Here is a 16,107-nt window from a genome sequence, read left to right on the forward strand (position 1 = left end):
TGTCCGGGCCAAGCGGGTTAACGGGTCATGTGACCACAACACCACGGTATTGAAGGTATGGTGGTCAGGGAAACCCCTGGACTTGGTTCAGTCTATAAAGTGTTGGTGTCGCGTAGAGCTTTTTTTTAATACAGAGAAGCACAATAAGGCAATATCGCTCATTTAGTGCAGGGAAGACCCAAATGCACAGACAGAAACAACAGCAGGAAAAAAACAAACCAATAGGACCTAACAGTAGCGCCCTCCAACCACCCGCGTTTAAAAGTAGGGAGACCAAACACAACTACAGCTTGCTACCCTCGGTGCAGCGTTTACCTTATTCGTGCACGACTTTGATTCTCATTTTTCACCATTTCGGCAGAAATTCGCGAAATATTAAAATGGGCATATGCTGCAACGGAACACATGACACTGGCTGACTTCAAAACCCCTGAAGAAAAAAAAACCCCAAACAAGCAAAGTGAAAAAAAAAACCCAAACAAGCAAAGTGAAAAAAAAGCAACTTGTGAACAAAACCCAGCTATAAAGTACGTCTGTGTGCGGGCACCCCAGTGAACACGTGGTCAGCTTTGAACCCCAACCATCCACGCACAGAACACAGACACATCACCGACACTGTCTATAGATTTGTCACCCAGGGGAACACTGTGTATGTGTCTCATCACTTTGTCGGTGGCCACAAGGTCACAGGCTCAAGGTCACGTGCTGTGGGTGACCTGCACTAGATCACAGAATAACATGAAACTGATCCAACCTGCCCTAGATAGTACCAGAAGTACCCTTGTCAAGTTTACGGGTGTTAGCTGTATAAAGTTTACCGGTATCCTTGTCAAGTTTAGGGGTGTTAGCTGTATAAAGTTTACCGGTAGCCTTGTCAAGTTTACGGGTGTTAGCTGTATAAAGTTTACAGAAATATCTTTGTCAGCTTTACTGGTAACACTGTTAAGTTTACGGGTTATTTTTGTCAAATTTATCGGTATCCCTGACAAGTTCTCGGGTGTCTTTGTCAAGTTTACACAGGTATCACAGTCAAGTTCACACAAGTTTACACAGGTATCATTGTCAAGTTCACACAAGTTTACACAGGTATCACTGTCAAGTTCACACAAGTTTACACAGGTATCCCTGTCAAGTTCACACAAGTTTACACAGGTATCCCTGTCAAGTTCACACAAGTTTACACAGGTATCACAGTCAAGTTCACACAAGTTTACACAGGTATCCCTGTCAAGTTCACACAAGTTTACACAGGTATCACAGTCAAGTTCACACAAGTTTACACAGGTATCCCTATCAAGTTCACACAAGTTTACACAGGTATCCCTGTCAAGTTCACACAAGTTTACACAGGTATCACAGTCAAGTTCACACAAGTTTACACAGGTATCCCTGTCAAGTTCACACAAGTATTATTGTCAAGTTTACTGCCCTCGTCCCCACAAAGAGAAGCACCATCACTCCCACCACTCCTGGTCGCAACTCGCGACGACTGACTGGCTTACGTTTGACCTTCAACCTTCAGTGCGTGCCCGGCACCGTGTTCCCCAGAGGTCAAAGGTAAACTGTCCATCTCGTCCTCGTCGCTGCTGTCTATTTCTGGCTTGACGGAGATGGCCGAGCTCGAGTGGAAGCCGCTGCTCGCGTCGCTGGAGGAACTCTGGTTCAGGCTGGTGCCCGCATCTGTGTGCGGGGGTGGGGGGGAGGCAAGGGGTCGTGGGGAGGTCAGGGGTGGTGGGGGGGAGGTGCGGGAGCCCACGACAGAGGAGGTGGTGGGGAACTGGGGCTGGGAAGAAGCCACGGACAGAGCGAGGGGCAAGGTTGAGGGTTCGGAGCCGGCGTGGCCCCCTGTGGCTGTCTGTAACATGGACATCGCCAAGGCGTCCAGCTGGGGGTTGCCACTTCCTGTGACCCCTGACCCTGCCAGGAGCCTCGGGTCCGACAAGTTGCCCAAGAGTCGGTGGCTCTGCTCCGTCATGAGGTCGTTGAAAGTGGGCAGGTAGGAGATGGGTTTGGCTTTCACCCGGCTCGGCAAGATCACTTTCTCCGTCTCTATTCCTCCTGGCCATGCAAACGGGCAGTAAAAAACAACAAAAAACATCAAATATGAGGAAAAAAAACCCAACATTTGTGCGTGTGTGTGTGTGTGAGAGAGGGGAAACAAACAAAACATTAGTGTGTGTGTGTGTGTGAGGGGAGAGAAGGAGAGAAGCAAAAACATTAATACTAATTTTTTTAAAGATGTTTTCAACCCCAATCTCCACTATTTAGATCATTTAAGAAGCGGGCTGCTCTGACTCTGCCTTAGTTTTAGTAGAGGTTTTAAAGCACTCGCACCTGCACAAGGTCATTTGAGCGCCAGAAGATTAGAGGTGTTACAAGAGAGTAACAAACACAAAAAAGAAGAAGGGGAGATAAGGACGATAGATGTTCGATAGGAAAGAAGAAACAAACCACACCAGAGCACCCGCCAACCACCCACTGACTCTGCCTGACAGGGCCAACCAAAGCTAAGAGGAATACAACAACATCCCAGAAGACAGAAGGAGATACTCGATAGAAAACCTCCCTAAACAGGAACTGAACTCACATCATCAGCATGCAATGGTGGAGTGTCTAACCGCTACGGTACACCACACGATGCCGATGACACAAACAGAGAACAGACACAAACATACCCCCGGGACGGTGCTACTTATTGAAGAGTCTTTAGGCCATTCCCAAAGGGGACATTAACCTTGTTCGTATGCACATTAGAATTGTAATTATAAATGTAATCCATCAAAGTCATGCTCATAACTGGGCCTGAACTGCAAAAGGGTACTGCTGCTTTTTCTTTCCTAATCCTTACTATCGTCATTTTTCCTCTACTTCAGGGTGCCTTGATAGTTGAAGCAGATTTTGCACTGCAGAAATTAGAGAGGTGAGCAGAGTAAGCCTGATTCCCTGTAAGGACTTTTCTGTAGACATCAACCCCTTGGCGCCCATATGACCTTATGCAGTTGCAAATGCTGCAAAACCTCTACTAAAACTAAACTAAGACACAAACAGAGAAACTTGTCACTCACTAGTCCACTCCACAGACACAAACAGAGAAATCTGCCTTCATTCACTGACCAAGAACAAAAGTAAAATCTTCCTCTTTTTTTTCATTTTTATGTTGGTGTCTTTTTGCTCTGATTGACACAGCCCGAGCTGAGAGGGATACAACATCCTAGCAGAAAGAACGATACACTTGATACAAATTTCTCTCCCCACTTGGGAATCAAACTTGGGTCTCCTGCATGCAACAGCGAAGCACCTGACCACTACACCACAAACACAAGTTTTTTCTTTTGTTCTAGTAAGTGTTTTACGGCACTTGCTACACAATAAGGTCATATAAGTGCCAAAGATTAGAGGTGTTACAAGAGAGTAACAAACACAAAAAAGAAGGAGGGGAGATAAAGACGATGTTTGATAGGAAAGAAGAAGCAAACCACACCAGAGCACTCGCCAACCACCAAATGACAAATACAGAGAGAGACGTACCTATTTTGGCCAGCCTCTTGATCTCCTTCCTCCTGTTACTGAACCAGTTGGACACATTGAACGGGGTCATCTTCTCCTTCTCTCCCAGCTCTCTGTCACCTGAGGGGACGGGGGGAGGAACAATGAGAAAGGTCAAAATCTATTGGTCAAACCATCATCACATGCGTCTATCACGACATGAAGGAATCAGGCGCCTGTCAATTTTGGGGCATATTATACAGTTATTGTAAGACCATAATGCTTGTTCATTAAGTTCAAAGCGAGAAAATGGATGCCAAAGTTTGGTAACTTCCAGAGCTTTTTCTTTTTAGTAAGTGTTTTACGGCACTTGCAACACAATAAGGTCATAAAATGCCGAAAATTAGAGGTGTTACAATAAAGTAACAAAAACAAAAAAGGAGAAGGGGAGATAAGGATGATAGGTTTTTCATAGGAGAGAAGGAGCAAACCACACCAAAAGAAGGAGGAGAGATAAGTACTATAGATGTTTGATAGGAAAGAAGGAGCAAACCACACCAGAGCATCCGTCACTGACACAGCAGCTGCGGGCACTTACAAACAAATAAACACTGAAAAAAACAAACAAATGACCAAATATCCAACCCTCCCCCCCTCCCCTCTGTCTCTCCGAGTGGCGACTCACGTGAGGCTGCCATGGCCAGGTTGCACTCATTGGCGATGTGCTCCTTCTCCTCCGGCGTGGGGTACTGCACTTTCTTAAAGAACGTCTCCAAAACTTCCAGATGTTTCTCTCGGAACATAAATCTTTCTCGTCGAGGCGTGAAGTTGACGCCCAGCCCTTCCGGCCCTGGAATAGAATTGCTGATAAGTCTTTCCTCACAACGACACATTTGTCAAATGTCATTGATATTTGATTTGTGTGTTGAGCACAAAATCTACTCTATTTTCACTCTCTTCTGTAAAATGTGCAGTCTTTCTGTTTAATCTTTAGTTTTAGTAAGTTTTTATGGCGCTCGAAACTGCATAAAGTCATATGAGCGTCAAGGGGTGGATGTCAACAAAGAAGTCTAAACAGGGAATCAGGCTTACTCTGCTCACTTCTCTAGCCTCAACAGCGCAAAGTCTGCTTTGACTATCGAGGCAACCCGGAAATAGCAGTTCACAAGAGAGTGACAAACATACAAAAGAAGTAGAGGAAAAGTGACGATAGTAAGGATTAGGAAAGAAAAAGTAGCAGTTCCCTGTTGCAATTCAGGCTAAGTTATGAGAATGACATAGATGAATCAGCCTATTTACAATTACAATTCCACTGTGCATAAGAACATGGTTAATGTCCCCCCCTTTGGGAATGGCCTAAAGACACTTCAGTCAATGTAAAATCTTCTGTAAAATGGGCAGTTTTTCTATGATGTGGGCCAACAGCCTTACACACTAAATACAACACCTGCCTTCCTCTCAATGACAACACACAAGTACAAAACAATTCTATTTCAAAGAATTTTTTACAAATACAAAGGAATGTTTATAACAGTTTCCCAATTCTAAATTGAGTATTTCACATTTTCTGTCCCTGGGCATGTTATGGAAACCGCTGCAACTTTTGGTGACTACAGATGGTTAGATCTACAATTGCACACTGACGTCAGGACTGATATTCTCCATCATTAAAACTTTAGAAAAACCTTGAAAAGGACAACAATATTGTCTGTAAAAGAAAACGAAAAGAAAAGGAAAACCCTTCTTGTGAATCCTTCATTTTCTTCAAATGCCAGAACAGACATTTGCAATTATAGTTCGTCCCTCATTTTTCTACTTGGATGCACTCAACACCCCCCCCCCCCTCTTTCCCCCGGGGGGTGGCTGTCTAGGGCAGTTTCAACTGTCCTTGACTCTCTGTTGCCCTCTGACCTTGCATGCGGAGCATGAGGCTAAGCTCGGACTGGAACCACTCGGTCCTCTTGAGGTGGAAGAGGAGCCACTCCAGGACTTTGTACTTGACGCCCAGCTCCAGAGCCTGGAAGTCGCCCGATAGGACATGGGTCAGGCCTGTCTCTGTCATACCTGGCGGGATATCATACACAGGTCAAGGTTGTATCACACAATACAAAGGTCAAGGTCATGTCACAACACAAAGGTCAACGTCGTGTCACCAGGAGGGGCGGGCATGAAATAACGTACCATAATATGTATATTATTGCGTTACTGAGCTACATAACTTCGGCATAACCAGCATCTGTGGTGCAGTGGTTAGTCACTTCCCTGTCACACATAGGAGACCATGAGTTCGATTCCCAAGTGTGGAGGAATTTTTATCGAGTATCTAGGTCTTTCTGCAGGGCCACAGCGCCGAATCAGCGGTCGTTTAGTTTCGCCAGGCCGTACGCTGCTAGGTCAGTGTGACCGGGGTCAGCTACCGGTCAGTCTACCTGCGCTCACTCCACGCGCGGAGTTACATACCACAGCAATTTTACAGTTTTGTTTCAACGCTCACGAATTAAAGCATGATTATCAATATACACATAGTGTTCCATCTTTGAGTTTCTTCTTTCAATGTAAAGTTTGTGAAAACGCAACGAAGATATCTAGTATAGTTTTTTAACTGCATGTGATCAAATACAGCCGTCTTACATGAGGGAATTAAGGTAATATGCACCGAATTAAAAGTTATGTAACTACCAAAGTGCGGGAATAAATTTACTAAAACTTGCTCAAAATAAAGACAATTAAAATGGATATCTACTTACCAAAGGACATCATTGTTGGAACATTAGTAATCCACATTTTTGCATTTTCGTTCGAGAGCCAAATTCGTCAGGCTTGTGATGAAATTCACATTACAATATCCTTCGTTAAATTAATGACACAGATCTCTTTACACATTTTGTACAGTAGATCTATACACTTATCTATGGCGCCGTGGTTGTTTTCTCGGTGCCTGCAGTGAAGGTGCTCTCTGGAGCAAATTAACGTGCGTCCATAACGTATCGTAGTTTTTCCGTATTGTTTACGATGCCTTGAACCCACTTTTCAATTTTTAAAATAGACTTGTGAAAGCTTTCGGTTCCTTTTCTCCCAGCAGGCCCAAGCCAAAGCCGTGTTGTGTTAAGGATGGAATGCAGTGTTGTTCTAAATTGCGCTGTTTGGGGATTTTCTGTTTTGGAAAATGTTTTCTGTACAGCTTCATGTACGTGTCTATTGCTGTCTGAATTCCAGGAATAGAGATTTTCGGAATAGGTGCACTGTATGCTTGGTTGAGAGAGTTGAAAATCAAACCTATAGCGTGCGCTTTGTCAACAATGATTGGATGATAAAATATCCCTTGGCAGTGACTCATATGTCCTAGCCTTTCTTATCAGCCTCTGTTGTACTTTAATCACGTTCTTACACCCGCAAACGCGGCAAAGTTCATTCAGGGAGAAGGAACGTCTCCCGTGTGTGCTCCTTTGGGAGATTTCAGTAAACCTGTTAGAAATGAATCACGGGCAAATGGATTCTACCTCATATCGTAACACGGCTTAATCAACAAAGATGAAATTTATACTCATTAAGCACAAATATATCTGCCTTTCATAGAAACAACAATCTAAGAAATTAACGGAGAAGTGTTGAACTTAAAACAGCATAGAATCCAGAATACATAATTGCACGGGTCAATTAACAAGGCATTGAATGAGAATCAGATGTAAGCGACTTAATATTGTTAGAACTATTCTTCAAACAATGATGAAAATTACACATGTAAAGCACAAATATGTCATAAGTGCATGTACCAAAATTTGTTGAGATTGAGCGAGCACTTTGGAAATTAAAAGTGAATTAAGTGCAGCACATATTAAATTCGATGAAATTCACAACATTTTGCACACACTGTAACATCGGCAAATATCGTCGCATTGAGATTGGGTTTTCGCAGACTGAGAGGGGGAATCTCGCTCTTTTCTTATTGTATGGAATAATTCGTGGTTAGGGTGAGGATACCGCCGATAATTAGTGTCAAAAGTGTCGATTATGCCATGACCTGCCCGCCTGTAGCTGATGCGCAACGGAGCGGCCAGTGACCCCCGCGTTACCCGGCACGGAGCGGTTCCGACGGTGATTTAATGACTTCCAGATGTCGCTGGCCTGGGAAACTAAGAGGCACGATTTCGGCCAGTTTTCGGCGCTGTGTTGTATCCCTCTCAGCCAGGATTCGCTCTGACAGGCAGTATCAGAAATCTGCATCCTATATAATCTAAACTATGTCGATGGGAGCGTAAAAAAAGGCCCTCTATATTTAAAAAAAACTGTTGCATACATAAGTGAGTTTGATTCGTTCACGGGGAACTTATTCGTTGCACCAAGAGCTCCATCTGTCTGCTGAAAAACTGTCTCTCACTTGCACCGGGCAGGCCCTGACTGACAGGCAGGGTCGACGTACGCTGCCACTTCATTTGTCTAAATTGTGTCAATGGGGGTGACATAAAACATCAAAAGTGAAAATGACAACACACACAGATATGTACCAGTCGAAAATGAATAGTTGAATTTGCCTAAGACAGTCACCGGTTGTGGAAGAGAAAGTGGTTGTCTTAGGCAGATGGAGTCTTACAGTGTTGTTATATTGTAATGTAAAAAATACACAAGGGGGGAAATGAGAATAGGCCATCAGTACAGATCATTGTCTTATACAGGTGGCCTTTAGATCAGGTTGGCCTGTATTTCTGTGACCGAGCGTGTCATACCTGGAATGGAAGACACCTGTGTCGGGTTGAAGTCGGGGAGAGAGACAACACACCGCCTGATCAGCTCCATCATGTTCTCCGGCGTTTGGCTGACGAGGATACAACAACAAGAACTTTGTCACTTTTTAATTTATTTTTTTAAATAAGTGTTTTTACGCCCCGCACCCATTGACAGTTTACCCCCCCCCCCCACCTCCCGCCCCTCAGATGTGACAGTCCGACCCTAGGAGATACCCTGGTAGGGAAGGGGTTAAGCCGGATGTAGCTAGTTATTCACTTTGGTTGGTCACGGAAACAACCCTCTCCCCCCCCATCGGCACGCTATTTGTGTAATTCCTTCTCCTTTCCCTTCGTCAGAATAGACTTGCATGTTTACATCACACCAAACCCCCCCCCCCCCCCCCCCCCCCAATTTAAATACACCTTAACACTAAACACACACAAACACACTCACATATACGTGTACACACACTCACACACACACAAACAAACAAACACACAAACACACACACACATACACAAACACCCTGTTGAATGGCTATTCTCCACAAACAGGGAATACAGAAATGCTGATCTCACCTGAGGTGGAGCTCTAGGTTTTTGCACAAATTCTACGGTATTTGCAACACAAACAGGTCATATATAATAATAAGTGATGAACATTAGGGGTGGTACCAGAGAGTAACATACAAACAAAGAAAAGAAGGAGGGAGAGATAAGGATGATAGATGTTTGCTAGGAAAGAAGAAGCAAACCCCAGCAGAGCACCCACCAACCTGAGCAATTGCCAACCACCCACCAAACTGAGCACCCATCAACCACCCACCAAACTGAGCATCCGCCAACCCCTCACCAACCTGAGCACCCGTCAACCACCCACCAAACTGAGCACACGTCAACCACCCACCAAACTGAGCACTCGTCAACCACCCACCAAACTGAGTACCCGCCAACCCTCCACCAACCTGAGCAGAATCTCCATGCACTTGTCAGTGTCAAACTCCAGCGGGACCGGCTCCAACTTCACCGGGAAGTTTGGAGTGGGCCGACAGCTGTTGCTCGTGTTGTTGTCAGTGTTGCTGATGTTGTTGTTGTTGCTGCATTTGTTGCTGTCACCATTGCCATTGCTGTCCGGGGTGGTGCTGCTTGACTGGACCTCTGCACACACAAGAGACACACGCCCATCATGTTTATGATGATAACGGAAAGATAATAATAATAATATAATAATAATAATAACAATAGCAAAAGCATTTATACAGCCCTTATCCACACCCAACAGCAAGCTCTCTGCGCTTTACAACTATTATTACCCCATTGGACCCAAGAACACTCAGAAACGTTCTTGGCTTCCCACGAAGCATACAGTGCAAGCAGCAGTCTAACTCTAAGCACTCAAATGCTGACAAACTGACAGGATCAGCACAGAGTAGAGAGAAAAGCACACAAGATGCAATAAAGTGGCGTCAGTCAGTGGCCTAGTGGTTAGGCTACCGGACTCGTAATCGTGAGGTTGCACGTTTGGGGGTTCAAGTTGCAGGCCCGCATTGTGTCCTTGGGAGAGGCACTTTACACGAACTTTCTTCCCTTCACTCACATGGGAATGTGTACCCAACCATAAACAGCAAAAGATCTTGTCAATATGTTAGTCTTTTAGCGCCCATAAATGGTAGCTTGCAATGTATGCTTCACAGGGAGTTGAGATTGTTTTAGACTGCTCTCATGTCTGCTGGGATAACAGTAGGCCTATAGATTGTGAAGCGCATAGAGCTTGTTGTTGAAAGGGAGTTTGTGAAATACATATATGTTATCTATTGATTATCACAGCCAAAATTGTTTAAGATGACTGAGAAAACTGGCAACCTTAGACAAGAGGATGTCTTATGCTGTGTCGTTGTAATGTACCAAAAAAAATGCAAGGGGGGAAATGAGAGGTGGCTATTTGTACAGATGATTGTTTCACAGAGGTGGTCACTAGAGCAGGTTTATTTGTATTTTGAGGAGGTGAATTCATTTGTAGGATGGTTTGGGGGATTACTAATACTATCTGAAACTAAAAGCTAAATGTGAGTAAAAACAATGAGATAACTTCCTTTGTACTGGAAGATTCCCGACTCGGGGTGACAACGTACCGGCAATAGTCCCGCCATTGACAGCTTTACTGTGATGATTGGTGGGCGGCGTTGACCCTTTGAACCCGGCCGGGTGTGGGTAGGACGAGGCACCGGGGCTGTGGAACGTCCCGCCAGGACCTGATGCTCTTCTTGGGGGCTGAAAGAAAGAACATCCTTGCACAATTACTGACAAGAACATGAACATAGAACACCCTTACACTTACCGACAAAAAACATGAACAGAAGAACATCCTTACACAATTACCAACAAGAACATGAAAGGAAGAACATCCTTACACAATTACTGACAAGAACACGAACAGAAAAATACCAAAACACCTTTATCAAGACCAGAAACACAAAAACACAAATACCACTTTGTGGACTAAGTACATATAACCAGTCCTCCCCCCCCCCACCCCCCACCCCCTCCCACCCCCCCACCCCCCACCCTCCCATGGCCGCCAGTTCGCGGACACACCTTTAGTACAACATGCTGCTCTATTTCTTTTCTCTAAGTCACTGAGAGCACCATCATCCTGGGAGGGAGTGTGCAAATGGTAAAGTCCTTAAAAAGTCTGTTTTTCTACCATTCTTCTCTAGAACTCTTAAATTTAATTAAGTAAAAAACAAGTAAAAATCCTAAACTTTGTAAAAAATATCAATATATCCAAAATTGATGTTCAAAGCGAAATACAAAATGCGTGTATGTGAAAGCTTAAAGAATGAAATAATCTTCCACTACTCAAAATGAGGACTTTATCAGCCTTGTTATAACATATCGGAGTCTTCAGAACCCCAGTAGATTAAGATTGCACAATAAACAGAGTGGCTAATAAATGAGTAATTTACACGTCAAAAAATGCAAATAAAGAGACATAATTTCTTGTTAATTACGATAGGTCACATACAACATACGGAAACAGAATTCAAGAAAAAAATAGAAGATTAAATGCAAATCTGACAGGGGTTTGACAGGTTTTTAAAAAATCGGAGCTCTGATTTTTTTTTTTGTCAGAGTTGTAGGCAGGTCGGTGTATGGAAACACAAGTACCGGAGGAGCAGCAGAGGTGTTGCTGGAAGGCACGGGACTAGTGTAGAGCGAGCCCAGGTCCGCATCGATCCGCTCAAAGGCTTGGAAAGCCTCGATGATTTGCTGGCAGGTCACGCCACTGTTCCTTAGACGTCGGATCAGCTCAAACTGTTCCACCGTGAACGTTCGTTTGGAAGACGCCATCGCTCAGGGGGAGGCCGCGGAGGAAATCTTTCACTCATCAAAACCCTGAAACAAAGGAGAAAAACAGAACTGTGAAAGTGACAGGCACTACGAACAAATATGTTCCAACCGCCAACTGCAACAAAAACTTTAAGTAATTAGATTAGAAGAAGTGATTTACTTAGTTGACCTTGTCTAAGAAGACAACGGCCACCCATGGTTTATCGTCCAGGACAAAAGTGAGCGTCTTAAACAGCAGGACATCTTACACAGTGTCATTTACACTGTAAAAAATAATGCAAGGCAGTTGGGGGAATGGGAAGCGAACGTTTATTCCACTATGTACAATATGACACCTTCAGCACCATGGCAACATCAAAATTGCTGCAAACAAACACCTCATCCTTGCATTCTTCAGACCTCCCAGCAGACGTTTCCAGTTTAAAACATTTTAGAATCTAGCTCATTTATAAATTTTCCGATGTGCACGAAACTTTGCACGGGACTCCAGTAGACAATGTAACCTTGCCTACAAATTATTCATTTTGAGGCAGGCCCTGAACCTAAATTATGAAAAATTACATTGTTCAATATGGGGTGCCCACTACGGATGGGATTGGCCGATCGATCGGGCCGATCGCCCGACTCGATCGCCTCAAAAACAAACGTGTTTGTTTTTCTAGTTTCAGGCGATCGAGTCTGGCGATTGGCCCGATCCAGCCATAGTGGGCACCCCGTATTACAGGTGTATCAATAGAGTGCGGCTGAGACGCAAGACTCCGCAACATTGAGATAGATGTTTGATCCTGTCACTGACTAGTGTTGGTTTTCTGGACTCAAGCTCAAGCGTTGGGTTACTAGTCTACTCAGTCTACTGTCTACCACTGACGTTTACCCTGTCCCACACAACTGGCACAATAGTCACCTCCAACGTTCTAGATATATTAAATTTCACAAAAACTTTACCCGACTTTCACAGTGTTAGTAGATGTATTCTAAGCACACACTGCACATCAACAATACTGTCAATACCAAAATATTATCAAGTGTAATAAATAAGCTCAGAGATAGAATCTAGAGTCGTCTGAAGTGTCTGTCTCAGTCTGAAGGAGGTTAGGCCTAGTTCAGCAAGTTTGGGAGTTTGGGGAGAAGTTAACAAGTTCTAGATTCTAGACATGGATCAAGCGCAATTCCAAAACAAAACATATCTAGAATCTAGATTTAGAGATCTAGATCTAAGATCATCTAGATCTTCAAGTATCTAGATCTAGATCTAGATCTAGATCTTGTAGAAAAAAAGGCCCTAACTGACCTCGAGTAAGAAGCACAGACTTGGGCGACTTTGGTGTCTGCTGTGTGGTAGAAGGAGAGAGGGTTAAAGTAAACAACAGGTGAGGGTGGGTGGAGGAAGGTTGTCACTGCGCATCAACCTGAGGTGTCCTTTACAGAGACACAAACCTACCTTTGATATCTCACATATGCTCACACTTGATCTGTCATTTGTGTCAAGCACGAATGCCAACCATAACATGGCCACCAGACCAGGTCAACTTATCTATGTCGTCGAAACCGAGGCTAGGCTTAATCCAAACTATAACAGACCGGTGGACGGACCCAGGTTAGGGTAACACAGCCCAGATTTTTATCACGTCTGAAAAAAGCTAATCAAAGTCAGCTGTGGGGTAAAACATCCTCCCTTTAGCCAAGGTGAGTTTCCAAAATAAGTCCAATATTCTTTTTTATTATATTTTGGGTGAATACATTTTTTCTTCTATGTCAGAAATTTACATTGAAGTTTACTTTGTTTCAAGTAGAATAGTTTCGCTATAAAATCTCATTGCCATCCCAATCTGAACCATCGTTCTCGCAAATCAGGGGGAGGATATTTTAACCGATCAAAACAAGACTACCACGTGCTTTGTACAAACATTTCAAACTAATTTTATGAACAACGCGCACACAAACGATTTGAGTGACTAATATAAAAGCACAAAATAAATTGTGTCTGTACACTGACAAAGTATTGTTCATCGCCGTTTGTTACCATAATAATAATAAAAGCACGACCTCTTCTTTCCGGGGGAGTTTGAAGGAACAGCTGGCGGTCGGTGTTCTCTCTGGTATCTAAGCGCTTGCTCAACGTACGGGAGGTGGTTGCTTCCTTCAGTCGTGATCCCCTAGAGATTGAAACAGCCGACGATGGTGAAGAATGAGTGGCGTTGGTGATGACAAGGAAAATGAAGATTCTAATGTGCAAAATACAGCAGCACTTGTAAACGGACAAAACGGTAAGCTAGAAACTTGGCTGGAGACCGCGGTAACTAAGGAAGCTCTTGCGAGTGGTGCTAATGAAGTAGATCTAGGCCCTAATGAAGTGCTAAGCGTTAGTGCTGACAAAATGGGCAAGACCGTAACAGGAGATGGGGGTGAGGTTGCACACGATGAAAACGTTGAAGAGAAAAAGGAAGTTGTTGACAATGATGTAAATTCTCAGGATCAGGATGGTGAAAAGATGGACAGTCAGGAGAAAGAGGAAGCGATGGATGTTAGTCAGGTAAAGAGCAAAGAAGATAGCAATGCTGTTCCCGACTTAGACAATGCGTGTCCAGATGAACAATGCGAGGACGAGGCGGCGCCCAAAGCCATGAGCATAGAGATCAAAGACAAATCTTCCAAACAGCCGGACGATGTGAACCACTTTGATTCCGTGTCTAACATCAAGTCACATCCGGACAAGGAGAAGAAAGACACAAAGAAAGATGTGAAGATAATGGATGAGAATAAGCCCGAGAAGTCCACGTTGAACCAGTCCTCCTCACAGGCAAACCAAAGTCGACAAGCTCAGACGTCCAGATTAAAAAAGATGAAAAAGGGAATTTTTGTGTCGTATTCTCCTGATGCAGGGTTTTTGGAGCGAAGGTTTGTTGTCGAAACTGTACGGCAATTAAAAGAAAATAATCTAGCTGAAGATATATGGTTTGACAAAGATGAGAAAAACACTGATAATCCTTGTTGGTTTTCAATGCGAATGGAGGCGGTGGAGAAATGTCGGGCAGCTATACTGATATTTTCAGACAGTTACTTCACGTGTCCTGTGTCCTTGTATGAAGGGAAAGCTTTGATTGAAAGGCTCGCTATGGATTCTCAAGCTCTCAAGATTTTCCCCATTCTGTACCGACATCCAGATATCACAGATGTCCCCAAGCAGTTCTGTGACTTTCTGGATGCTGCCATTGACCTCACTGGGGAGCACGCGAAGAAAAGTGCAGCCGAGAAAACTTCGGTGGTTGTCGGAGCAATCATGGAGGACCTGGAGAAATATGCTACGATACATAGCGCTCCTTTGCCAGTCTCTCCCCCCGATTCTGAATTCACGGGAGAATTTAAGAAGAGGAAAATCTGTCAGTGGAGTGCTAGTGATCTTCAGGAATGGTTGTTTAACCTGGGCATTAAGGAATTCTACCGCCAAAGTCTAGCGGAGGCGATGGTCGACGGTTTTCTGCTTATGTCTCTCACAGATCATGACATGGTAGCCCACCTTGGAATCGAGAGTCGGGTGGTTCGTAAGAAAATCATGCAGCAGATTCTGCACACACTGGACCGGGAACATAAACTGCCGGACAACTGGCACCTGCGAGCCCGCGCCCAGCGAGCCAAACCTGACGTGGTGTACATAATCTACGACCCGGCTGACGTCAGACTGGCACAGAACCTCAAAGCTGACCTCAAAGCAAAGAACATGCAGGTAAAATCAGATAAAATAAGGTAAAATAAGATATACTTTATTGTACCATAACTAACTTCTTATATTTGACAACACTTGCAATTATCACGTCTTTAAGTTTGCAAGATTGGTGTTGTGGTGTAGCGGTTAGGGGCTTATCGTATCGCACACAGGAGACCTGATTTTGATTCTCTTGTGAGGAGAAATTTTTATCAAGTATCTCAGTCTTTCTCCTGGGATGTTGTATTCCTCTCAGCCCTGGGTGGCCCTGACAGGCAGAGTTTAAAACCCACTTCCTATATGATCGAAATTTTGTCAGGGTGGCATAAAACACCTACATTTTTAAGAAAGGGTTGGCAAGTTAATACACTCTGAAGACAGCAGGTAATTATATAAAACCAGGATTGTGAAGTTCAAAGGTTCACTCACTGAGCTACAGTTTTAGGGCGTTACTTTAGCCCAACAATATTATTAAATAGCTACATCTGACCTTTTTTTTTTTTGCACTAATTTCTCTACTTTGATCTTTTCTCTATTTATGAGAAACATCAGGAAGGGAATCTATTTTTAAAATCTCTGCTCTGTTCTGTTTTTCTGCATCACATCACATTTCTAAACTAACTTCCCTTCTGGATGGTGTGTACATGAACTGGGTTCAATTTTTTTTTATACTTCTTACAACTTTTGATTGCCCTAAATAATATGTATCGTTCATGTATGAAGGCCTACATACATAAGTACATATTATATATGTTTTATACATAATATTTGTACATGTGCTAGCAATTGTCGAGGAAAGAAGTGGCCATCCAAGATAGGTTCAACAGTTCAGTACACACACAC

The 16,107-nt window shown here is 43.7% G+C and overlaps 2 protein-coding genes across 2 annotated transcripts in view; one reads left to right on the plus strand and one right to left on the minus strand.

Moving 5' to 3' along the window:
- Positions 1 to 958: 958 nt before the first annotated feature.
- On the minus strand, positions 959 to 13,160 carry LOC101852444 (homeobox-containing protein 1). The gene is made up of 9 exons (XM_005089712.3): positions 13,003 to 13,160; positions 11,379 to 11,606; positions 10,343 to 10,481; positions 9,176 to 9,368; positions 8,211 to 8,299; positions 5,398 to 5,550; positions 4,172 to 4,336; positions 3,529 to 3,627; positions 959 to 2,058 (listed from the first exon to the last, which is right to left on the minus strand). Exons 2-9 carry the CDS (start codon positions 11,559 to 11,561, stop codon positions 1,499 to 1,501), a joined length of 1,581 nt encoding a protein of 526 aa, XP_005089769.1. The 5' UTR covers positions 11,562 to 11,606; positions 13,003 to 13,160; the 3' UTR covers positions 959 to 1,498.
- A 23-nt stretch (positions 13,161 to 13,183) lies between these two features.
- LOC106011731 overlaps positions 13,184 to 16,107 on the plus strand; it is a gene marked incomplete in the record, with an annotated part of 24,247 nt that continues 21,323 nt past the window's right edge. The window contains 1 exon segment of the mRNA XM_013082352.2: positions 13,184 to 15,287. Coding sequence (XP_012937806.1) covers positions 13,750 to 15,287 — 1,538 coding nt within the window.

The sequence above is a fragment of the Aplysia californica genome, unplaced genomic scaffold (genome assembly GCF_000002075.1).
Source record: "Aplysia californica isolate F4 #8 unplaced genomic scaffold, AplCal3.0 scaffold00008, whole genome shotgun sequence".
Lineage (NCBI taxonomy): Eukaryota > Metazoa > Mollusca > Gastropoda > Aplysiida > Aplysiidae > Aplysia > Aplysia californica.